Raw genomic sequence first — 25,665 nt, forward strand, 5'->3', positions numbered from 1 at the left:
TCCTGACCTCCGGTGATCTGCCTACCTTGGCCTCCCAAAGTGCTGGGATTACAGGTGTGAGCCACCACACCCGGCCAGTTTGTTGGTTTTTTTAAAGAATCATTCGATGTACATGAAGAGGTTTGAATTGTGTATTCCTACTCTTGATATTGACATTATTTTTCCTTTTCAATTCAAAAATCAGGAATGATGTAATTTTTGTGGATCCAATCCTAGGCTTGTGAAAATGGGTGAAGTTCTTTGTTGGATAGATTAGATAGATTGAAAGTTATATTTACATGCATTTTCCTGGTCTTTGTTTAAACAGAGTAGGGTTTTTAATGATGAATCTCAAAAAGAAACAAACAATTGCATATGAAAAAGGATAGTAATCCTATACATCTTTATCTTTCATTTTTTTCCTCTTCTCCCTCATTGTACATGGGAGCAGTTGCAGCCTAAGACTTAAGTTGGAGCCAAAGGGAAAAGAAAAGATTGTACTCCTTTTAGTGAAATAGCATTTTAAATACTAAAATGTTCCACAACTCCTTATGCAATAATCAGCTGAAGCATTAATAACTTCCTGCTATCTTAAATGTAACAGTCACTTTGAAAAAGCCTCAATCATTAGTTGGGTCCCCTGTGGACGTTAGTGCCACAGTTCAGTTGAAATAGTTGCTTGTGGGACACCAAGGCATCCTTCCAGCAACATTTTAAAAATTGAATCTAGTAAGACCTCATTGCTTAAAAATTTTTTTTTGCATATTTTAAAATTTATATCCAATGAAATTTATTCATTTGATGTGCAATAGTTCTATTAGTGTTGATACGTGCATAATCAAGATGCAAAATTGTTTTATTACCCCCTCAAAATTCCCCTGTATTGCTCCTTTATAGTCAGCCCTTCCCTCCTGCCCCCAGCTCCTGGCAAACCCCTGATCTGTTCTCTTCCCCTGGCTCCTTTCATTTAGCATAATGCATTTAAGATTCATCCATGTTCTTGGATGTCAGTGGTTTATTCCTTTTTATTGATGAATGGTATTCCATTATGAGAATGTACCATAGTGTATCCATTCACTAGTTGAAGGACATTTGGGTGATTTCCAGGTTTTGGTGATTATTAATATCACTTATCATAAATATTTCTGTACAAGTTTTTGTGTGACTATAACTTTTTATTTCCCTCAGATAAATACCTAGGAGTGGAATTGCTGGGTCATATAGTAAAGGTATAATTAACTTTATAAGAAACTGTCAAACTGTTTTCCAAAGTGTCTCTACTATTTTGTACTTAACACCAGTAATTTTTGAAAGTCCTGCATGCTTGCCAGCAATTAGTATTGTCAGTTTTTTTGTTTGTGTATTTTAGCCATTCAAATAGAGGGATACTCATTGCCTTTCAAAGTACAGTTTTGCTTTTGACTTCCACTGAGTGGATGTTCCTATAATATTTGCATTGTGTGTGCTGAGAATAGAACTATTTCCATCTACTTTTGCAAGTCAGACTGTAGTTCCAACTGTCTAAAACTATGATATATCTTTTGGACTTAGAACTTGAATGGCCAGTGCTCTGATAAATATTGTAAATTTAGGAATAACTTAATACAGGTTTTTTGTATTCTTAATAGATAACAGTATTTGAAGATATTAAAAAGCAAGAGTGTACTACCTAAAGCAATTTATAGATTTAATGCAATCCCTATCAAAATATCAATGATATTCTTCACAGAAATTAAAAAAAAAACCCTTAAAATTCATATGGAATCACAGAAGACAAAGCAATCCTGAACAAAAAGAACAAAGCTGGAGGCATCACACTACCTGACTTCAAAATATACTACAAAACTATAGTAACCAAAACAACATGGCATAGGTATAAAAACAGACACATAAGTCAGTGGAACAGAACGGAGAATCCAGAAATAAATCCATGTATTTACAGCCAATTGATTTTCAATAAAGGTGCCCAGAACACACATTGGGGGAAAGGATATATTCTTCAATAAATGATGCTGGGAAAAATAGATATCTATATGCAGAAGAATAAAACTAGACTTCCTATCTTTCATCTTTTAAAAAAATTAACTCAAAATGGATTAAAGACTTAAAAGTAAGATCTAAAACTATAAAACTGCTAGAAGAAAACACAGGGGAACTGCTTTAGAATATTGGTACTATACAGCCATGAAAAATAATGAAATCCTGCTATTTGTGGAAACATGGATGAAGCTGGAGGTTATGTTAAGTAAAATAAGGCACAGAAAGATAAATACTGCATGTTCTTACTCATATGTGGGAGATAAAAAAAAATTTGAGCTCATGAAAGTAAGGAGTAGAATTGGAGCTGGGCGTGGTGGCTCACCCCTGTAATTCCAGCACTTTGGGAGGCTGAGGCAGGCGGATTACGAGGTCAGGAGTTCAAGACCAGCCTTAACAACATGGTGAAACACCATCTCTACTAAAAATACAAAATTAGCCAGGTGTGGTGGTGTGCACCTGTAATCCCAGCTACTTAGGAGGCTGAGGCAGGAGAATCGCTTGAACCTGGGAGGCAGAGGTTGCAGTGAGCCAAGATTGTGTCACCACACTCCAGCCTAGGCTACAGAGTGAGACTCCCTCTCAAAAAAAAAAAAAGAGTAGAATTGGAGGTATTAGAAGCCATGAAGTGTAGGTGAGAAGGAAGGATGGGAAGAGATTGGTTAATGGATACAAAATTATAGCTGGATAGTACTAAATGAGTACTGGTGTTGTGTAGCACAATAGGGTAAATATAGTTAACTGTAATTTACTCTATATTTTCAAAAAGCTAGAAGAGAGAATTTTGAATGTTCATAGTACAATGAAATGATCAATGTTTGAGGTAATGGATGTGCTATTTAATCTGATCATTACACATCGTATGCATGTATTGAAATATCACTCCGCATTGCATAAATAGGTATTATTATTGCGCGTCAACTAACAATAAGAGTGAAATTGTTGTTGAATGAATGAAAAGGAGTCAGAAATTGAGTTTTGCAAAGGTATTTATGCAGTTTTGCAAAAGGCTGTAGATTGAATTTCAGGCTGTCTTCCTGAACCAGATTCCGGTGAGTGCTCTGTATTAGTTATAGCCACCAGTAGTCTTCTAGTATCTATGCTTAAGTGCGATAATTTTGTAGATAGAATTTCAGGCTGTCTTTCTGAACCAGATTCCTGTGAGTGCTCTGTATTAGTTATAGCTACAAGTAGTCCTCTAGTATCTATGCTTAAATGCAATAATTTTGTAATCATTTTAGTTTACCAGCAGTATTGTTGTCAGGGTAACATTTCTTTGTTCTAGGAGATTTCCATCATGACTGAGGACATAGTTATTTTATTTTGTTATGCAAATTTTTCATTTACTGTTTTTATGGTTTTTTATCTGCAAAGGTTTAACACAATTGTTCCAAACTGCTTGAGCTTTACAGATAATTTTAGCACTCAGAAATGACTTCAAAAAGAGACACAGAGAGGACACATTCATTAGGACATACAATAACAATTAGTATTTTCCAAAAACTCCCATCATTAATGCAAACAAGCTGAATACCAGAACATACCAAATATTCTCTATGAGATAGATGGTTAAAAATTGGATGAAGAGAGAGCCTACCAGGTATATTAAAGGCCTAGAAAAGGTCTTCAGTATGTTCAAGTAAATAATCTCTTACCAGGGCAAATGTTTGTGCACAAAGGGAGGGCAGGTGGGGGTAGGTGGCAGGGGAACTTATGGGACTTGTAAACAAATTACTCTCTTTTTTTAGCGCTAAAAAATTTTCATCTCTTGGCTTTTGGAATGTTTGAAAAAGTGCAGGATTTGATTTTCTCTGGGACTTTATGTGACTATTTTCAAATACTTAAAGCAGTTTGGCAAAGATTTTAGTTTCTTATTCTTCTTCAGGGTGAAAATCACTATATTTTATTGTTCTTCAGAAGCCAGACAATAAAAGGAAATAATGTTGCCAAGATTTTGCTCTCTGTGAGAACATTTACATTACCCTTCTCTAATTATTTCTCTATAGAGTTTTCCAAAGAATTAAAGGGCTGAAAGGAAACCTGCTACTCACACGATAAAGAGTTTATTCCATATTTACTTTTAGGCAATTGAATGAGCTGTTCGGCATCTTATTCATACTTGTCTGCAATTAGCTTTAGGTGTCCTCTTCATATTGTTTCATTCCCATTAACATCCACACTGGTGACTTGCCATTAATCATGTTGCAGACTCCTTTGTGCTGCTCTGGTGTCTAAGATTCTAACTCATTAAAAAGTCAGCACTTCCTCTTGTCTTTGGTCCTTCTCATTGCTTCTATCAATTGAAACTTCCTTCCTTCTTTTTCATATTGCCACCTTTTTACTAAGGGGATTGCATTATTTCTGCATTAACTCCTATCTGGTTCCGCACAAATGTCTAGACCTGTGAAGGGTCTGAGATTTTACTTTACTTACAAGCTAACAAATTATCCTGGCACAATTTAGTGAATACCCAGAGTGTTTTACATTTATTACTGTTGCTTATACTATTCATTTAACTTGCATCATTTCATTTAAGGTCAGTCACTGGGACGGGCCTTAAGTTCTGAGTTACACACAGAAAAGATGCCCATGCTCCTTGGCACTTCGTTTACTTTGTATTCTCTTCCTTTCCTTTGGTTTTTTGGGGGAGAAGTATTAACATGATAGTGCCTTTCTGTCTTGATGTGTCAGCCCCCTTCTTATCCCTGGGGTGGTCTCTCTTGCTGAAACGTTTGCCATTCACCCTGCTACAGTTAAAATGATTAGTACCAAGGATATATAATAAATAAATGCTCATTTTTCATCTTCTCTGAAGCCACATCCTAAATCCTTCTGTTTTTACCAATGTATTTTAAGGCACACATATTGTTAATGAGTGGAGCCTGGTATAAGTAGAATATTGTCTTATTCTCTACCTAAATGAACCACAACATGGATTTCTGCGTAACAGCCCACTAATTCTGTTTCCCAGACATTATTCAAAGCTGCTATAGTACTAAACCCATTGTCAGGCTTTTAGATCTTATCCGCAGGATATAACGAAGCTATAGCCTGTGAATCTAACATCTGAATTGCATTTATTATTTTATCTGATAACACTTTCTACTTTTTTCCAGCTGTTGTATTAATTATTGCAATACTCCAAAGCACTTCCAGCTTAAGTATTGGGACTGAGTGGTATAGCTACTATTATTATGCCCTGTTTACAGGAGAAAAAATAAAGGCACACAGAGCTTAATTAACTTGCCTAAGGTTATAAAGTTAGTGAGAGAGCTGGATTTAATTTTAGCCGTCTACATCTGCAATCTGTGCTCATAACTTTATAACTCTTTGCTTTACTGTCTCTTCAAATTATTGTCATTTGAGAGGTTTAGGTAGTAGGTATTGTTATGGATTCATAATAGGGGCAGTACAGTTAGAGTTTATGGAGAAGTGAGTTTCAGCTGATTCTTAAAATAGAGAATAGGTTTGAATATGTGAAAAAGAGCATTCCAAGATGTACAGAATAAGCAAAGGTTCGGAGACAGGACTAACCAGAGTATGTTCAGGGAATAATGAAGATATTAGACTGACTATAGAAATAATAAATAACCAGTGAACTTGGTTAGTATTGAAAGTTTATCCATCAGAACTTCACTGGAAAAAATATTGAGTGTTTATATCTGAGTTCTTAAATTCAATTGGATTCTTTTGAAGATACTACTAATCTTACTCATTGGGAACATTGACTCACTTTTCAAATGGAAATACATTAGTAAGGAAATAATGAAATAAAATTCATAGTTTTTATTGTAGAAAAATTTTTTTAGTATTTTCATTTTTTCTTGAGCTAGTTCTACTGACACCAACATACTTTGATTAGTTTAACTTGTGATAAAATAGGTCCAGCAGGAGAAGTTGGATGTAATTTGAATTTCTGCCCGATTTCAGAAGAAAAATGTTAAGTGTTCTGGTCATTTCTGGTGGAGTGAAGGTCTTGTTATGAAGTTGTCATTGGCAGGTTTACAGACCACTGAACGTGGCTTTGTTATTTACAAAAACCACAACACACATACGCAGAAAGTAGCTATCATGTGAAAACATGTAACTCTGTCAAAGAAATGTCATGTTTATGTAGCCTAGTGAAAATAAGAATCTTGATTGTAATGGGAAGCTGGTTCCTTTCCTAAGCTTGAGGCTGAAGAAATGTGAATTTTCCTTTGGGTTTTGTGAACCACCCAAGTTTGAAATAGACATAAAATAAACAAATAAGCTGCCAATATTTATTTATTTATTTTACGTTAATTATTTTTTATGAGACAGGTCTCACTCTTTCACCCAGGTGGGGGTGCAGTGGCAAGATCTTGGCTCACTGTAACCTCAGCCTCCCAGGCTCAAGCGATCCTCCCACCTCAGCCTCCCGAGTAGCCAGGACTACAGGCCCATGCCAGGATGCCCGGCTAATTTTTGTATTTTTTTTGGTAGAGACGTGGTTTCACTATGTTGCCCAGGCTGGTCTCAAACTCCTTAGCTCAAGTGATCTGCCCACCTCGGCCTCCTAAAGTGCTAGGATTACAGGCATGAGCCACTGTGCCTGGCCTATTTGTTATTTGTTATCTTTACAAACTAGAAGAGCTGTGAAGAGCAGGGAAATAAAGTGACACCAAAGGTTAGGAACTGCAGAAGTGTGGGAGGTATAGAGTTGGCCAAGTGGGAATTTCTTTGAGGAATCTTTTGTTTTGACTTGTGTGGATAAATAAGCCGCTTGTGATTACATAAAGAATTTTGAAGCTTAATTTCCTTTTCTAGAATGGAGAAGCAAACCCCTTTACAACTCTCTTTTTAAGAGTCTGGATTTGTAGTTGTCTAGTAGCTTTTTGAAGTCATCAAAAATAATATCAAAGATTATTTTTTCCAAGCTAAACTGTGTTGGTACAGTGCCATTTTATATAGTGCCTTACCTATTTAGAACTGTAATTTGTACCATAGATTTCTCAGGACCCTTTAAGGGTAGGATCATAGCTATTTTGGAATGGGACCTATTCCTAGGATACATATGTTAATACAAAGTCCTCTGTTACTACTGTGTCAAGCTATGTTGAAAACACTTTCCTTTTGATAAAATGAATAGAGGCAGTAGCAAAAAATGAATCCTAACTGACCTTTAAATGAGTCTTTGCATTAGAAGGCTAAAACTAAGGGCTTCTCAATATTTTTATCCAAAGAACTGTCTGACTGCGAAGAATAGTGGACAGGGGTGTGGTGGGGAGGAAGTGGGGATGGTTAATGGGTACAAAAAAAAACAGAAAGAATAAGACCTAGTATTTGATAGCACAACAGATAGACTGTGGTCAATAATTTAGTAATTTATGGACAGTAATTTAATTGTACATGTTAAAATAACTAAAGGAGTATAATTGGATTGTTTGTAACACAAAGGATAAATGCTTAAGGTGATGGACACACCGTTTACCCTGATATGATTATTACACATTGCATGCCTATGTCAGAATACCTCAGGTACCCCATAAATATATACACCTTATACACCTATGTACTCACAAAAATTAAAAATTAAAATATTTCTTTTGAAAAGTGAAAAAAGTGAAACCAACAAGCAAACAACAAAGAACTGTTTGAAATATACTTAAAAGAAATGTTTATTTTCCAAATATTTTAATTTGGAAAGACAGTCAAATTGGGATTGGTTTTAACTCACAGATCAGGATGAACCTGTAAACTTTCTCTTCTGGTTTTATTGTTCATCATTTCCTTACTTTAAAGTTTCTATTCTTCATTAATTTCTTCCTGGGCAGAACACATTAGCTTATGATTCTAGCTATGGCACAAATCTAGTATGACCTTGAATTGGTTGCCAAAGTTAATCATCTGAGCCTTAGGCTTTTGCTGCTATACAGTGGGATTATTTATTATTTAACATGTTGTCATTTCCAACATGTGCCCTTAGTGCCATGCAGATAAGCCTGCCTTTGGTGGCTTCTAATTCAGAAAAACTAATAATACACACACACACACACACACACACACACACTGTCACACACACACTACATAATTTATGTACTCTGTATGTTTCCTGATTTAAGTAAACTAAACGAGATAGAAAGTAAATTTGAACTAGAGTTAATTTTATCTATCCTTACAAAGTTGTCATGAAAATTTATTAAGAAAAATAAAATAGAGTTCATTTTATTAAGAGGGCATTAAATCTTAGTTGGTAATGTCTCTTTCCTTCTTTCCTTTGCAGAGTATGTATGTAACTGCTCTGTGGTTGGAAGACTGGATGTGAATCGCTGCAACCAGACCACAGGGCAGTGTGAGTGTCGGCCAGGTTATCAGGGGCTTCACTGTGAAACCTGCAAAGAGGGCTTTTACCTAAATTACACTTCTGGGCTCTGTCAGCCATGTGACTGTAGTCCACATGGAGCTCTCAGCATACTGTGCAACAGGTAAGCAACAGAGGGTGGAACTGAAGTTTATTTTATTTTAGCAAGGGAAAAAAAAAGGCCCCTACTCTCAAGGACCATACTGGTTTAAACAAAGGGGGATGAGGGTCATAGATTTACAAAATATTTTATATACTTTTATTCCCTTACTTTATATGTTATATTTAATGTCGGGATTTAAAAACATCTAATTTACTGATTTAGTTCTTCAAAAGCACTAGAGTCGCCAATTTTTCTCTGGGATAATTTCTGTAAATTTCATGGGAAAAAATTATTGAAGAATAAATCTGCTTTCTGGAAGGGCTTTCAGGCATGAAACCTGCTAGGAGGTTTAGAAATGTTCTTATGTTTATTAATATACCATTGGAGTTTGAGGAAATTTGTTCTTTGGTTTATTTTTCTCTCTAATCAAAATTCTACATTTGTTTCTTTGGACATCTAAAGCTTAACCTGGGGGTACCCTAATTTATTTAACTAGTGGTAAGTAGACTGGTTTTACTCTATTTACCAGTACATTTTTGAGACCAAAAGTAGATTAAGCAGGAATTATCTTTAAAATATTATGTTATTTGGAGGTAATTTAATCTAGTGGAATAATGTACTGTTATCTAAGCATTTGCCTTGTACTGTACTGAAAGTAATTATTCTTTGACCTTATGTGAGGCACTTGGCTTTTTGTGGACCCCAAGTCAAAAAACTGAAGAGACAGTATTAAATAATGAAAAAAATAATGACAGGTTATACTCAGTGTAACCTGGGTATAACCCAAGATCTGCTGCCACTTAGGAGCTGTGTTCCTTGGGCAAGTAATTTTGTTTCACTGAGCTTGTTTCTTCTCAAGGTTGTTGTGAAGATTAAATGAGTTGATATATATCAAATGCCTAGCACATGTCACTCAATAAATTCTGGTTTGTTTTAATTTCAAAGGAATATTATGGGCTGAAATGAGAGAACATGTTTTAAGAACTTTTAGCTCCTTGACAAAGAAGTGCTTTATACTTTAGCAATAAATATTTTAAATGCTTTATAAATGATATTATACTGTTATGGAATATTGTATCATATTGTAGTTTATTAAAAATGTAGAAGAGGCTGGGCGCGGTGGCTCACGCCTGTAATCCTAGCACTTTGGGAGGCCAAGGCGGGTGGATCACTTGAGGCCAGGAGTTCTAGATGAGCCTGGCCAGCACAGTGAAACCCCGTCTCTACTAAAAATACAAACAAATTAGCTGGGCGTGGTGGCACACACCTGTAGTCCCAGCTACTCGGGAGGCTGAGGCAGGAGAATCGGTTGAACCCGGGAGGTGGAGGTTGCAGTGAGCTGAGATCGCGCCACTGCACTCCAGCCTGGTGACAGAGGGAGACTCTGTCTCAAAAAAAAAAAAGTAGAAGAGAACTTCATTAAGAAGTTTATAATTTCAAATGCAGCAATAATCAATGCTTCTGATGCTTAATATTTTAAAATAGTTATTTGTCTTAATTTTCACAGCAACTCCTTATATATAGGTTACTAGGTCACAAAGATAGTAAGTGCCAGAGAAAGAATTCCAAATTAGGTCTTCAATTCCAAGTCCAGTGTCTTTACTACCATCGCATACCGTAGCATGTAGATTCTATAATGAGAAAACTGATAATCACTCTATTCTTTGAGATTGAGAATAGAGTGGTAGCTTAACGCTGTTCCCTCCACTCCCCCCAAAACATGCTCATACAAGTTAGATTCAGAAGTTTCACATTGCTTACCGTTTTAAAAGATAAGCTATTGTTAAGTTTGTTCATTCTGGTGTCTCATGGAGTGTCCACTACTTTCTTTGGAATAATATTCTGCAAACATATTTGTGGAGAAATAGAAAAGTGTTTACTTCTAGGCCCAGTGCTTTATTAGAAGAGAAAGAAATAAAGGAAGGATTAAGAGAGAGTTTTATAATAGAAGCTGTAAAAGAGGAAAAAACAGTAATACTAATATTTATGTACTATCTTACTGTATTCATAATTCTTCTGCAAATTATTCCTGATTTATCTTTTCTCTGACAGTTAATGCTACCAAGTTTAATGCTGAAACCCTATCCTGAAAATAGGTGGTAACCATAAAGTAATGGAAAAGTACACTAGACTAGTAATCTAAAGGCCTAGGGCAGGGGTCTGCAGAGTATGGCCTATGAACCTAATCCACCCCACTGCCTGTTTTTGTAAGGTTTTATTGGAACATAGTTCCATGCATTTATTTATGTATTGTCTATGGCTGCTTTTGTGCTATAGTGGCAGCATTGATTAGTTGTGATAGAGACTGTATGGGCTGCAAACATAAAATATTTACTATTTGGCCTTTTTGGAAAAAGTTTACCCACCCCTGGTTTATATGGTGGTTTATATCCAATCACGGTGGGTATTTCTAGGTAATCATGTAACTTTAGGCAGTTCACTTTAACCTTTATTTTATTCATTATTTTATTTTATTTTGAGACAGAGTCACACTGTATACCCAGGCTGGTCTCGAACTCCTGGGCTCAAGCGATCCTCCTGCGTTGGCCTCCCAAAGTGCTGGGATTATAGGCATGAGCCACCATGCCTGGCTGAATTCTTTTAAGTGTTTGTCTTTTTATTTGTGAAGTGGAGATAATAATCCATGTCCTGTCCCTCTCCTGCATAAAGTTGTTTTGTCTTAAGAAGCAAGATAATGCATGCATAAATCTTCTAAGCTGCAGTTGCTAGACAGATAATACAAATAATTATGGGAACCATTATTGAGCATATGCTATATGCTAGGGCACTCTACTAACTATTTGATGTGCATTATCTCATTTAGTCTTTTTTTTTTTTTTTTTTTTTTTGAGACGGAGTCTCGCTCTGTCTCTCAGGCTGGAGTGCAGTGGCGCGATCTTGGCTCACTGCAAGCTCTGCCTCCTGGGTTCACGCCATTCTCCTGCCTGAGGCTCCCAAGTAGCTGGGACTACAGGCACCCGCCACCACGCCTGGCTAATTTTTTGTATTTTTAGTAGAGGTGGGGTTTCACTGTGTTAGCCAGGATGGTCTGGATCTCCTGACCTCGTGATCTGCCTGCCTTAGCCTCCCAAAGTGCTGGGATTACAGGTGTGAGCCACCGTGCCCGGCCATCTCATTTAATTTTTACAAAAACTCCCTTGAGGAGAACATTATTATTTTCCCATTTTGACTGAGAATTTTGATGTTTAAAGGGTATAGTTAACTTGACTAATTTTATATACTAAAGCTGCCATTCAACCATTTGAACAAATGTAATATGTAAGCAGAGTCCACCGAATGACTTCACAGTTCGTGTTTTTCCTAGTAGAAAGCCTCTTGGTATTTAACACCCAAATGTCCTAGAATTCATTATCTCTCAATTCAGTGTGTTTTGGCAGATCATTATAAAATACATATTTACATTTATGTCCCAGAAATACAGCCAAATACTGCATTTTAAACAAAATAATGTGTGAGAAGTCTGTGTTAAATTCCAGATATAATTGGTAGACTGTCAGAATCACATGTCAACAATTTGAAAGGTGCACCAAATATCAACAAAGAGGATATGTAGCATGTTACTACTTGTAGCCACTGTTAACCTTAGGAATGGTTTTTGCTCTGGAAGTGATGTTTTCAGCATTTTATATCCTAACATGGGAGTTTGTTACTTTTGTATAGGTGCTTTACTGTGTTTTAGTTACACTTTAGGAACTTGGTTAGTTGTTTGGGGTTGACATGAAATGAATTGTAATTTTTTTCATTTAAAATTGATAAATAGGTTTTTTGTTAGTATCTCATGTGGAGTATCTGATATTCAGTGATGGACGATTCATGCAAGAGGTGGAAGAGACCTATAATATTATTACTACGTTACTTAACGGTGGAGATATGTTGTGAGAAATGTGTTATTAGGCAATTTCATTGTCACACAGCATCATAGAATGTACTTACACAAACCTAGATGGTATAGCCTGCTGTATACCTAGACTATATAGTATGGCCTGTTGCTTCTAGGCTACAAACCTGTACAGCATGTTTCTGAACTGAATACTGTAGGCAATTTTAGTACAATGGTAAGTATTTTTGTATCTAAACATAGAAAAGATACAGCAAACATATAAAAGATAAAAACGGCACACCTGTCTAGGGTACTTACTATGAATGGAGTTTGCAGGACTGATGGTTGGTCTGGGTGAGTCAGTGATTGAGTCATGAGTGAAAGTGAAAGCCTAGGATATTATTGTACACTACTGTAGAATTTATAAAGTCTGCACACTTAGGCTACACTAAATTTATTTTTAAAAAGTTTTCTTCAATAGTAAATTAATCTTAGCTTACTCTAGCTTTTTAACATTATGATCTCTGATGTTTTAAACTTTTTGACTCTTTTTGATAACACTTAGCTTAAACATAAGTCCGTTGTACAGTTGTACAAAAATATTTTCTTTTTTATATCCTTATTCTATAAGCTTTTTTCTATTTTAAAATTTTATTTTTTACTTATTAAACTTTTGTGTTAAAAACTACGACGTAAACATACACATTAGCCTAGGCCTACACAAAGTCAGGACCAATAGTACTGTCTTCCACCTCCACATCTCGTCCCACTAGAAGGTCTTCGGGGGAATAACATGCATGGAGCTGTCATCTATGATAACAGTGCCTTCTTTTGGGATACCTCATGAAGAAACTGCCTGAGGCTGTTCTAGTTAACTTTTTAAAAATCGTAGATGTACACTCTAACATAACAATAAAAACTGTAGTATAGTAAATACATGAACCAGTAAGTCATTTGTTTTCATTATTAAGTATTATGTACTGTGTATAATTGTACATGCTATACTTTTATATGATTGGCAGTGCAGTAGGTTTGTTTACACCAACATCACCATGAACACATCAGTAATAGGTTGCAGTGTGTTACCACAGCTATGATCTCACTAGGTGATCGGAATTTTTCAGCTTCATTATAATCTTAAGGGACCATCATGATATATTCCATACATCATTGACGGAAATGTCATCATGTTGCACCTGACTGTATTATTTTTCCCTGTTCTATATGGACTATTTTCTATGTGTACCTACCTGATAGCTTCTGTTATCCTTAGTAGGTTTCCTTTTTTTAATGAGGTAACACATGATTTTATATTATCCTCATAGCATCAAAGTGTGTTGATTTCTAAAATCCTTTATCATCTTCTTCTAAGTGAAATCTGGAAGGATCTTGCTTCCCCTGCAGCTCATGCAGGTAATGGTTGTTTTCTGTCTCACACTCTTACTTCTGGACCTGGAGTTGCAATAGATATCTCTCTTGCTCTTCATTGCTGCTCTCAGAGTGTTCTTCCCAGCCTCCTTCCTAAAAACTCCTGTGAAGCTCATGGCAGCAGACTATGCTGTCACACCTCCTTGTTGCTGTTTCTACTCCTGGGCACTTGCCTTTATTTCTTACACTTGGCTCACTGTTATCTCTGGCACTACACTTGCCATAATTTTAGATGATTGCAGTATCTGTAGATGAGCCTAACAATACTTCAGCCTCTCAGTTTCTTGACCTCTCTTCCAGTAAGTTTTCCTCCATGCTCCTTCCAGTCTTTGTTTCTTTACTTGCTGTATTTCTTGTTTGTCTTTGGCATATTAAACTTCTGACATAAATTTATACTTCTATTGGTCACAACAGAGTCATTTTTTTAGTTTTAAAAAATATTATTAAAAAATAAAGGCCAGGCGCAGTGGCCCACGCCTGTAATCCCAGCACTTTGGGAAGCTGAGGTGGGTGGATCACCTGAGGTCAGGAGTTCAAGACCAGCCTAGCCAACATGGTGAAACCCTGTCTCTACTAAAAATACAAAAATTAGCTGGATGTGGTTGCATGCGCCTGTAATCCCAGCTGCTTGGGAGGCTGAGGTGGGAGAATTGCTTGAACCTGGGAGGTGGAAGTTGCAGTGAGCTGAGATAGCACTATTACATTCCAGCCTGGGCAACAGAGTGAGACCCTGTCTCAAAAAAAATAAAATAAAATAAATAAAATATTATTTCAGAATGTCAGGCAATTTGTCAGAACAAGTAGTGTATCACAAAAGTAGTTTAAAAGCCTGTACTTAAAGGAAGTCTTTATAAGGAAGGCTTAGGAGCTCTAAATCCACATAGCCCTAAGCACTGAATTTCTTAGTAGGAAGTTAAATTGACATGAAACTAGAACAGAAATGGAAAGTTGCAGGACTGTGTACTTTGCAAGAAGATGTGGATGAACTCTGAGGAAACAGCTCTGTGTTCTGCTCTGCTAGAAATTATATGTGAGTGGGTTAAGGGAGAAAGGAAATTGTAGACAAGTAGTGTGATAACGTGTAGTAGAAAGGGAGCGGAATTTGAAATTGGTAGACTTGGATTCTATTCTTGGTTCAGCCACTGGCTAACTATGTAACCTTGATTAAGCTGTTTGACCTCTCTGTACCTCAGTGCTTTTATCTGTAAAATAGGATTAATATATCTAACATGAAGGATTTTTCTGATAATTAGTACAAAAATACAGTTAGATAGAAGAATAAAGATCTAGTGCTTGGTAACACAATAAGGTGACTATGGTTAACAATATATTTTGTATATTTCAAAAAGCTAGAAGAGTAGATTTGGAATGTTTCCAACACAAAGGTCATTACCCATTGTATGCTTATATAAAAACCACATGTCCCCTATAAATATATATGACTATTATATATCCATAAAAATTAAAAATTAAAAAAAGTTTAAAAGAAGAAAACTAAATTGTGCGCATATCTGTGTGTGTGTGTGTGTGTATGTGTGTGCGTGTGTCCACTTAGACTGGCACATAGATTCAGCTCAATAACTCTCTACTAGTTGAATCTCTTTTTGGTTTTTTGGTTTTGTTTCTGTTTTTTTTTTTTTTTTTTTTTTTAAGACAAGATCTCGCTCTGTCACCCAGGCTGGAGTGCAATGTGGCTCAATCATGCACTCAGCATGAGCTGCGCTGCAGCTCAACCTCCTGGGCTCAATGGATCCTCCCACCTCAGCCTCCCAAGTAGCTGGGACCACAGGCATGCACCACCACGCCTGCCTAATTTTTGTGTTTTTTGTAGAGACAGGGTTTTACCATGTTGCCCAGGTTGGTCTTCAACTCCTGGGCTCAAGTGATCCACCTGCCTTGACTTGGCCTCCCAAAGTTCTGGGATTATAGGCAGGAGCCACCATGCCTGACCTGTTTTTTTTTTTTTTGTGTGTGTGTGTGTGTGTGTGTGTGTGTGTGCTTGTTTGTTTGTTTTAACTGAGGAATAGAATTAGTGTTATACCAAAAAGGAGGATTAAATCAACCACCCTTGAGTATGAGTAGATTTTGGGGTATTTGTTTTTTGTTGGTATGCTAGAGAAGTTGTTCATTATAAACAGAAGAAATTCTCTTATTGTCTTCAATTTTTATTTAAAAACCTATTATACAGGCCAGGCGCGATGGCTCATGCCTGTAATCCCAGCACTTTGGGAGGCCGAGGCGGGCAGATCACGAGGTCAGGAGTTCGAGACCAGCCTGACCAACATGGTGAAACCCCATCTCTACTAAAAATACAAAAATTAGCCGGGCATGCTGGCGGGTGCCTGTAATCCCAGCTACGCAGGAGGCTGAGACAGGAGAATCGCTTGAACCGGGGAGGCGGAGGTTGCAGTGTGCCGAGATCATGCCATTGCACTCCAGCCTGGGCCACAGAGCAAGAGTCTGTCTCAAAAAAAAAAAAAAAAAAAATCCTATTATACCTTTTAAAATTGAATGCTATATATTTTAGAATAATAATAGCTTAAACTGAATACTTGCTAGGCATTATCCTAAGCCGTTTGCAGTTATTAATTTATGTAATTTTCATAGCAACCATATAATGTAGGCACTATTATTATTATTCTCATTTGTACAGGAAAAAAAATGCAAGTTAGGTAATTTGCCTAATTTGCTGCATAACTGCCAGTAAGTAAAAGAGTTGGAATTAAAACATTTGCAGTCTGGATCTAGAGTATATACTCCTATCCACTATGCTGGTACAGCCTTTCTCAAAATCTCAGATATTGTGCAAAGAGAGTGAGTATTGTAAGAAATTCGATGCTGTGGTGCAGACTTCTTGATATTTTCTAGAAATTTCTTCTAGTTGTCTTTTGGTAATCAGACACTGACCCTGGTGTGATGTAGCTCATGTTATGTAAATAATAACTCTTCTTTGTAAGGACTAATCCTAGTTTTGGCGTAGTAGAAATTAGAGCATGAAAGGACCAGCCCTTTGATGAACAAATACCAATTGCAATATCTGTTATATTGCCCTTCCTTTTTATTAGGCACTTTGGAATATTGCTTTTGCTCTTGTCAAGAAATTTATAATCTAATCTGTGCAAAACTATGAAACACATACAATACAAAATAGTTTATGAATATCTGCTTAATTTGTAAGTATAGTCGTTCAGAGTAGAAAAAGAACAGGAGTAAGTAAATTGAAGTGTAATAGGAAAGGCTTTCCATAGGAGGTGGAGGTCTTACAGGTTATGATTTAGAGTGGCAGAGAGATGAGAAGACCTATCAGGAGAAAAAAAAAACATGAAAATTCCAGTGAATTTCCTGATTATACAATGACATAAGAAATCTGATATCCTATCACCAAATTCTCTTCTGTTGTGACCTCTCTGTTCTCTTTTAAAAAATAAGAGTAGAAAAGTGGATTCAATTCTATCCTGATTCCCTCATATATTGAAAGTCTATGGAACTAACAATTGGCTTTTAAAAAATTCATTTCCCTATTCTTTATGCCCATATATTTCAGTGGGAGTCACCCCAGTGAGGGTAGATTTTGGCTGCAGGAGCCAGATGTGGGTTGAGCAATGTCTTTGTGTGCAAACACAGAGTTCTTTATGTACTGACAGATGTCCACCCCCTCACATCACCATTGGTGTTCCAACCTGTTTAATTGGAAGGAGTTGGTCTACAGTATCTGAACTTTTCAGTTTTGCTTTTGAAACACATTTCAAATGTTTTTCCTGATTTATATTTTGACATGTGCTTAATAAATGAATAGAGAAATCAGGTAGCATTTTATCTCAAAAAGCAGTATGCTTAGTGACTGCGTGAATCTCAATATAGTTCTTAAAATGTTATCAGGGATGCCTTTATATGTAGACAATTGCATATTGATTTGAGGCTTTTTTGCCACTACAACCTCCGCCTCCCGTGTTCAAGCAATTCTCTGCCTCAGCCTCCCAAGTAGCTGGGATTACGGGCACCCGCCACCACGCCGGGCTAATTTTTTTTTGTATTTTTAGTAGAGACGGGATTTCACCATCTTGGCCAGGCTGGTCTTGAACTCCTGACCTCGTGATCCACCCGGCTCGGCCTCCCAAAGTGCTGGAATTACAGGTGTGAGCCACCGTGCCTGGCCTGATTTGAGACTTTTTAATGTATTCACGGTAGGTTAGAGTACAAGGTGCATCATTTTAGACTGTCTTAGATAAAGAAATTCTGTATTGGATAATATCCTTTTCCATAAAATCTGTCGTTGCTGCTACACAGTAAGTCCTCCTCATCATCGTGGTTCTTGGAAACTGCGACTTTAAGCAAAACAAGGTACAACAAAACCAATTTTACCGTAGGCTAATGGATATAAACAAGAGTTCAAGTTCATATGGCATATTTCTGGTCATAGAAACATCACCAAACTACCAAAAAAAGACCAAAGACACTTCTAATAATAAACATTGAAATAAATGTGAACTATACATATATGTAAGAAAAATTAATAACAAGTAAGAAAATTATTTACCTAGTTATTCCAGTTTAGGGTCGTGGGTGGTTGGAGCCTGTCCCAGCAGCTCAAGGTGCAAGGCAGAACCAACCCTGGACAGGACACCATTCCATCATAGGGTGCATTCACACACCCCGCCACACTCAGTCATCCTGGGATGATTTCAACCTGCCAGTTACCCTGACATGCACATCTTTTGGATGTGAGAGGAAACCAGAGTACCCAGAGAAAACCTAGACCGACATGGGGAGAACATGCAAACCCCACACAGATAGTAGCTTCCACTGGAAATCATTTGTCTTCAACAATGTTGTACTGAAACTACATTATTTGAGGACTAGCTCTACAGTGTATCTTAAAATTTACAGTCAGCTTTCCTTATCTGTGAGTTCCACATCTGCAGATTCAAGCAATGCAGGTTGAAAATATTTTTTAAAAACCAATTAAAAATAACAGTTCAACAATAAAAAATGAAAATTTAAGAAAACAATATAAAACAACAATTATTTACATAGCATTTACATTGTATTAGGTATTATAAGTAACCTTAAAGTATCTGGGAGGACGTGCATATGCAAATACTGTGCCATTTTATGGAAAGGACTTGAGCATCTGAAGACTTCGGTATGGTGGGAAGGTCCTGGAGCCAACCCCCATCCCATGCTCAGGGACAACTGTATTTACTATTTTGCATTTTAATTGTGGGAATGTGCCTCAGGTTAGAAGGCAAACTTATGCAGTAAACTGATGCCAAAATAAATTTCAAATGGAAAGATGACAAAACACCTTGGAGGCTTCATTCATATAGGGCTCTGAAGGTCATCTCTTGTGTAATACTGGACAGTAACAGCTGCTTTTGCAAACTCTTATTTACTACTTTGCCTATACTTCTGGAATATTGAGAAAAAGGTTATTTGATCACTAGAAACAACAATTTAGAAAAACTTTGTCATTTCATTCATGTTTTATTTTTAAAAAGACATTGCATTTGCCAACCATATGTCAAAAGATATTACCTCTGTTCTCAAGGAACTTACTGGCTAGTGGACTTGCAAACATTCAGGGAGGTCTTAAGAGAGGCAGTTGCATTTGGATTGATATTGAAGAGTGAGTAGAAATTTGTATAAAGAAAAAGACGTCTTCACTGATTGCAAGTGGTTCACTATTTCTTGAAGACAAAGTTTGGTAGTAGTGGGGAAGAAGGGTTGAAAGGAAGTAGGCAATGACAGGATGACATTTTTGTCTATTTGTCCACTGTTATATTTCTGACACCTAGAACAGTGATTGGCACGTACTAGATATTCAGTAAATACTTGATGAATGAACAGAATGAATGAATGAAGAATAAACAGGGCCGAACCATGAAGGCCCTGATGTGCCTTGTAAATACGTTTATCCATTGAAGAATATTTAACAAGAGGTGACATCAGACTTGTTTTTTGGAAAAATTACTCTCCCAGAAGTCTGGTGGTTAGAAAGAGTGGGCTCAGGCAAGGAAACCAGATTGAGAAACCTGTTGTAACAATCTAAGCAAGAGAACTTAAAGGCCTGACTTAAGATATTAATATTGGCATTGACAATAGTGCTGGAAATGAGAGAATTTAAGAGATATTTGGAAGATAAAATATACAGTACTAAATGGTTGCTTGTCTATGGAGAGAGAGAGAAAGAGAAAGAAAGAGAGAGAGAGAGAGAGATGACTCCCATGTTTCTGGCTTGAGCACATAAGTGAAGAGCTATTCTATTATTAATAACTAATTAAAGAGTACAGATAGATAAGCAAGTTAGAGGGAGATGATGATGTTAGGTTTCAAAAATGTTGATTTTGAAGTGACTATGGGATATTCAGGTAGAGATGTCTGGTAGACACTTGAAAGTAAACATTTGCATATTCGTTGTGTGTCAAACTCAAAATCTAATCTAGCATATTCTTATGCTATTTTGTAGGAAAGCAGAACAATACTTCACTTTTTTTTATTTTAAGATAACTTTACTCTGTACCCCAATTATTCCTGCAATTATACCAATCTCTAGTTTAAATTGCCTTTATGGTACACTTGAATATTTTTTTCCTTGAAAGTAGACTTTTTAAAGGTAGCCATCTTGATCAAAAGTAGGTAACTGCTTTTAGCCTTTATCTTATTGTGATTCATTTGATTCAATAAATGCTTGTATAGGACCAAATGGTTTATGTCTTAGAAGATATCAAGTATGTTAAGTTCATGGAAAAACAAATTAAAGTTTGCATGTTAATAAATGGTCAGAGAGGAGCTTGTTCAGAAAAAGGCACTGAGTGCATTGGGATTTAAGTGTAAATAATGCGTATCTAATACATTCTGGAAAGCTCTATGTTTTTTTCAGTGGATTTTTGTCTTAAAGTTTCCATTCAATACAGGGCATAATCTGCCCTCCTAGTCTAATCATTAACTAGATATCAGCTGTAGTCAAATGAATGAAAAAAAAAAAAAAACTTTTTTCCAGGTCTCGGTGACCTTTGTGAACATTAACATGTCACAGTGTGTTGATATTGCCGTTGATTAAACATGTTACCGTCCCTAAACCATGTTGCAGACTCCTCTACTTATTTCATTTTATTAAGCTAGTTTTAGGCCAGTTTATAATTTTTTAAAGAAATATCTTAAAATTTTGTTATTTATAGTATTAGATCATTTATTTCATTTTTGTGAGAAGCTCCCCTCTAAATCTGTAGTTGAATATATGCTAATAGTATAAATAATTAAGTTTCTATAAATGCAGTGTTTGGTATTATGGTTTCTGTTGAATAAAATAAATACCTTATACTAAATACCGCATTTATCTGCAGGTAATTTAATAAGCCTTGTGAGAGATAAAAGATAAATAAGATAATGGGTCTCATTCAAAAGGAGCTTCTGGTCTAATAAGGACACTATTAAATATGTGTAAATAGTTACAAAGTAAAAATTGACCCACATCACAAAATACAGTATAAAGATAAAATGTTAAGGGGATTAAGAAGCTGGGAGACATCACTTATAGCTGGAAAACTCAGAGCTGAATTCATTGAGGAGGTAGCTTTTGATCCCAGCTTTGAAGGAAGGAAAGGATTTAGACATACAGAAGTGAAAAAAGATGAGAAAGGACTTTACAGACAGGAAACATCAAAATTAACATCTCAGAGATGGGCTTACTGAAGATGTCAAGTGGAAGAGGAGTGGGGGCAGGAGATGAGTCTGGTAAGTCCTGTTGGGGTCAGGTCACAGGGAGCCTTTAGGGCCAGACGGATGATTTGGGTTTTATTCACAAAGCAATTTTTAAGCAGGAGAAAGATCAACACTGGATTGTAGCAGTAGGAGAATGAGTAGATGTAAGTAGGGAGAAATTAGAGGCAGAGTAAAAACTAACAAGGGCCAAAATTAGGGTAATATTAGTGAGAATGGGGAGAATATTTAAAATATGGAGAGTAGTCAGAAGAGTCAGAAGGGTGATACGCCATGACAGCCGTGTTTCTGTGCCTAATTCTGTGGAAATTTTGTAATTTTTGCATTAATACATACAAATCTAAAGGTAGTTTGTATTTCTAAGTTGAACTTATGGAAATGCTTAGGCACAAGCTTCCTTCTCAGGCCCACACCCTCTCCCTGTGCTTACCATTCTTCCTTTGTTGCAGGCTGCAGGAATTGAATCTGCTTTCCTATGCTCCAGCAATTGCTACCACCCACTGTATCCCCTGGGATTTTTATTCCTGCATTAGCCTTGCTGCTGAGTGTCAAGCAGTGTCCCCATATCCACATTCTTTCTGCATTACTGAAAAGAAATCCAAAGGCCCTTTACCTTTTAAGAGTTTTTAAAACTGTTAATCTTTATAAGGAGGCCTTTGAGGGTAGCAAACAATAGATATTGGAAAGGTGAAAGCTTATATAATTGACAAACTTTACTTCTTTTATTTTTCCAATTAATTGCTCTGGCCCTCATATGCCTAAATAGCATAAAGTCAAGCACTCTCTCCTCTTGATGCAACACATTATCCAACAGGTAACTAATTGTCCTGTAACTCTAGGGGTCAGTCCTCCTGTGATGCTAGATATAAAAGGAATGTGATTCTGATCAGTTCACTAATCCTACTGTTTCTCACTGCTACATGGAATTGTTGGGGTGAAGCCTGGTCCCTGAACAACCTAATGGATGGATGATGCTTGCTCACAACTGTGATGATGCTTTAACTGGTCCAGATCCTTGCAGAGGCAGCAGTGATTCTTTAAGGGAGGATGAACCCAATCCCTTAATGCCACATTCTTTCAAGGATGCTCTAAATTGGGTCTCCTAGGTTCTAGATCTTAACAATCAGCTCCTTCAGTTTATATGTGCAGCCACATCTCATTGTGTAAGCCAGTCCCAAGAGTACTTTTTGAGGACATTTTGTAGAATCTTTTCACTAACAAACCTCAAACTTTCTTCCCTCCCCAGGGCTTAAGCGCCTTTCTTTAGTCACTCAAAATATAAAGAGTCTTGTTAAACCCTTATCTCAGGACAGTAGGGCCTGTTCATGCTATACTTATTGTAACTAAAGGAAACCCAACTTAAATGATTTTTCACAATCAGGAGGATCTGCTTCAGGGTTATTTTCCTACCTCTACCCAAATGGCAAAGCAATTGCACACTTCTCTTGCTAAAGAAGAAAGGAACTACAAATTTAATCTTTATAAACATCTCTCTTATAGGGCATTTTACTATACTTAATATGTTTTAAAACCTTACGAACATGTAGTGTTTTCCTGTCTGTAGTTTGACTTCCTTCTGAGACAAAAATACCACACAACTTGACAAATGCTCCTAACATTATTACTACCACTATCAACTCCAGAATGAACGGCACTAACATTTACTGACTGTTTACTATGTGCCAGGGTAAGTGCTTTATATTTACTGTCTTGTAAGGATAAAATAACAGTTAATTGAAGGTGATATATTCTATTTTACAGATGAAGAAACTGAGACTTAATTTGCCCCAAAACAGACAACTAATAAGTGGCAGAAACTGGCTCAAATTAACATCTATCTGACTATCCTGCCTTCAGTGGGTCCTAGTGTTTATTAATTGGTTGGCCGAACCACTGCTTAAAGCCTGATAGCCATCCTTTAAGTTTAGCTATCATACAAACAGATTCCTAGCATTAAAAATTATCCTCTGTGTGATCAAGGTAACATCACTAGCAATATGTCATGAATATTATGTATCCCTAATGTGATGAGATGAGAAAGATACATTACATCTGTGATAGTCTTCCTCAAAATTCATAACCTCATTCTAATTGTGACAAGAGATCAGACAAACCCAAATTGAGGGAAATTTCACAAAATACTTGTCAAGTTCCCTTAAAAGCTTCAAGGTCATAAGAGACAACAAAAGACTGAGAAACTGTCAGATTGGAAGAGGCTACGGAGACATGATGAGTAAATGCAAGACAATATCCTAGATTGGATTCTGGAACCGAAAAAATGGATACTGGTAGAAAAATTAGGGAAATCTGAGTAGTTAATAGTATTGTGCCATTGTTAATTTCTCCTTTTTGATAAATATGTCCTGATTACATACGAAGTTAAACAGGCCAAGCCTCATGGTGCCTCACACCTCTTATCCCAGCACTTTGGGAGGCCAAGGCAGGAGGATCGCTTGAGCCCATGAGTTTGAGACTAGCCTGGGCAACATAAGGAGACCCCATCTCTACAACAGATTACACAATTAGTCAAGCATGCTTGTAGTCCCAGCTACTTGGTGGTGCATGCATGTAGTCCCAGCTACTTGGGAGGCTGAAGTAGGAGGATTGCGTGAGCCCAGGAGGTCAAGGCTATAGTGAGCCATGATGGCACCAGTCTGGGCAACAGAGCTAGATCCTGTCTCAAAAAAAAGAAGAAGAAAAAAAAAGAAACATTAGTGGAAACTGGGTGAATGGTAGATTAGAACTTCCTGTACTATCTTTGCAACTCCTCTTTAAATCTAATATTATTTCAAAATAGAAAGTTAATAAAATTGTTATTTGAAGCAGTCATTCAAGGGAGTATAGACAGTATTATTTATTTGAGGGCAAAGTTGGTCCTTATGGTAATTCTTAGCCTTAAGTACAGAAGAGAAATTAGGATAAGGAAATAAACTTACTTTGTTGACCTGCCATTTTAGATGTATGACATTGTTGTTAGAATGTACAATCAAATTCATAGCCTATTTTAATGTTCTTTTTTCTCTGCAGTTTAAAATGAATAGCTTCTAAGACTCATGTTAGTAGACTTAGGCTAAAATAGAAGGCCTCTTGTTCCCACAGAGAAGGCTTTGTCTTCCTCTCTATTCCCTGAAAGAAAATTAAATCAGCATGACTTTTTCCATCTCAGATTTTTTTTTTTTCATAGCAAGAAATATGTTTCCTAGAGGATGGAGATAAATATGGGACTGTTCAGCTTTTTTTCCTCCTTGGATGTGATTTCTTCTCAAAATACCTAAATTTGTCAATCCTAGAGGGAGACTTGGACTTGAAGTTTCTTTAGATTTTCCATAAAAAGGGACACAAATGCTTCAGCCATGATTATTTTGACATAGTATATAGGACTAGTTTAAAAATTATAAATTCCATTATTATGGCTTTGTGTAGATTAAATGAATATTCTGGTGTGATATATTTTGTGTGTTTCAACAATTTGGGGTTTTCAATTTAGTTTTTCAGTTTGGGGTTTTCTACATACACTACAGAAGGAACATAGGCATGTTTCTCACATTGCCAAAAGCGGTAATGCAAGTATGGCTTATATTGTCAATAACAAAATCTCTTCCTTCTCTTTTGCCAGTTTCCAACACATATACCATGACCATTACTTTAATTAAGTTTTACTTTTGCTGGCCTTGAATTGATTTTCAAAGGGTTCTGCAATTGAATAGAATGTCCAATAAAACAGATATTGTGGATATTTGAAGGAAACATTTTTACAGAGAAATATATTAGCTTTCTTGACTAACATGTTCACCGAAAGAAGCTGCATAATCCAGGAGACGCAGCAGGAGGAACAGAAGGAAATTAACATTCATTGAACACTTTAAACCTCCATTCTTGATGTTTTACACATAAAACCTCTCTGACTTCTCAGACAACTCATCTATTTTGTTCTTAGCAGCTAAATTACTTAGTGACATGGCATAACTAATAAATGGCAGAACTTAGATTTGAGCCCAGATCTGTCCGGCTCCAAGTCTCTTCCCACTGTACCCTGAAATAGAATAGGCAAAATTAGATATGGCAGTGTGAGCATCTCAGTGTAAGTGCAAGGCTAGCTGTGGGTGAGTATGACTCATCAGTTTAGGTACTGGCCTATGGAAATATAAATCTAGAAATCAGACCTGGGCTACAATGAAAATAAATACTGAACAGAAGGCAACAATAAAAATTGTTAAGAGTATACATACAGAATCA

General features: G+C 36.6%; 1 protein-coding gene across 1 annotated transcript in view; it reads left to right on the plus strand.

Moving 5' to 3' along the window:
• MEGF9 (multiple EGF like domains 9) overlaps positions 1–25,665 on the plus strand; it is a 113,878-nt gene that overhangs the window by 46,655 nt on the left and 41,558 nt on the right. Inside the window, exon 2 of the mRNA XM_003833089.6 lies at positions 8,261–8,462. Within this exon, the coding sequence (XP_003833137.2) occupies positions 8,261–8,462 (202 nt within the window). The remainder of the gene's footprint in view (positions 1–8,260; positions 8,463–25,665) is intronic.

The sequence above is a fragment of the Pan paniscus genome, chromosome 11 (genome assembly GCF_029289425.2).
Source record: "Pan paniscus chromosome 11, NHGRI_mPanPan1-v2.0_pri, whole genome shotgun sequence".
Classification (NCBI taxonomy): Eukaryota; Metazoa; Chordata; class Mammalia; order Primates; family Hominidae; genus Pan; species Pan paniscus.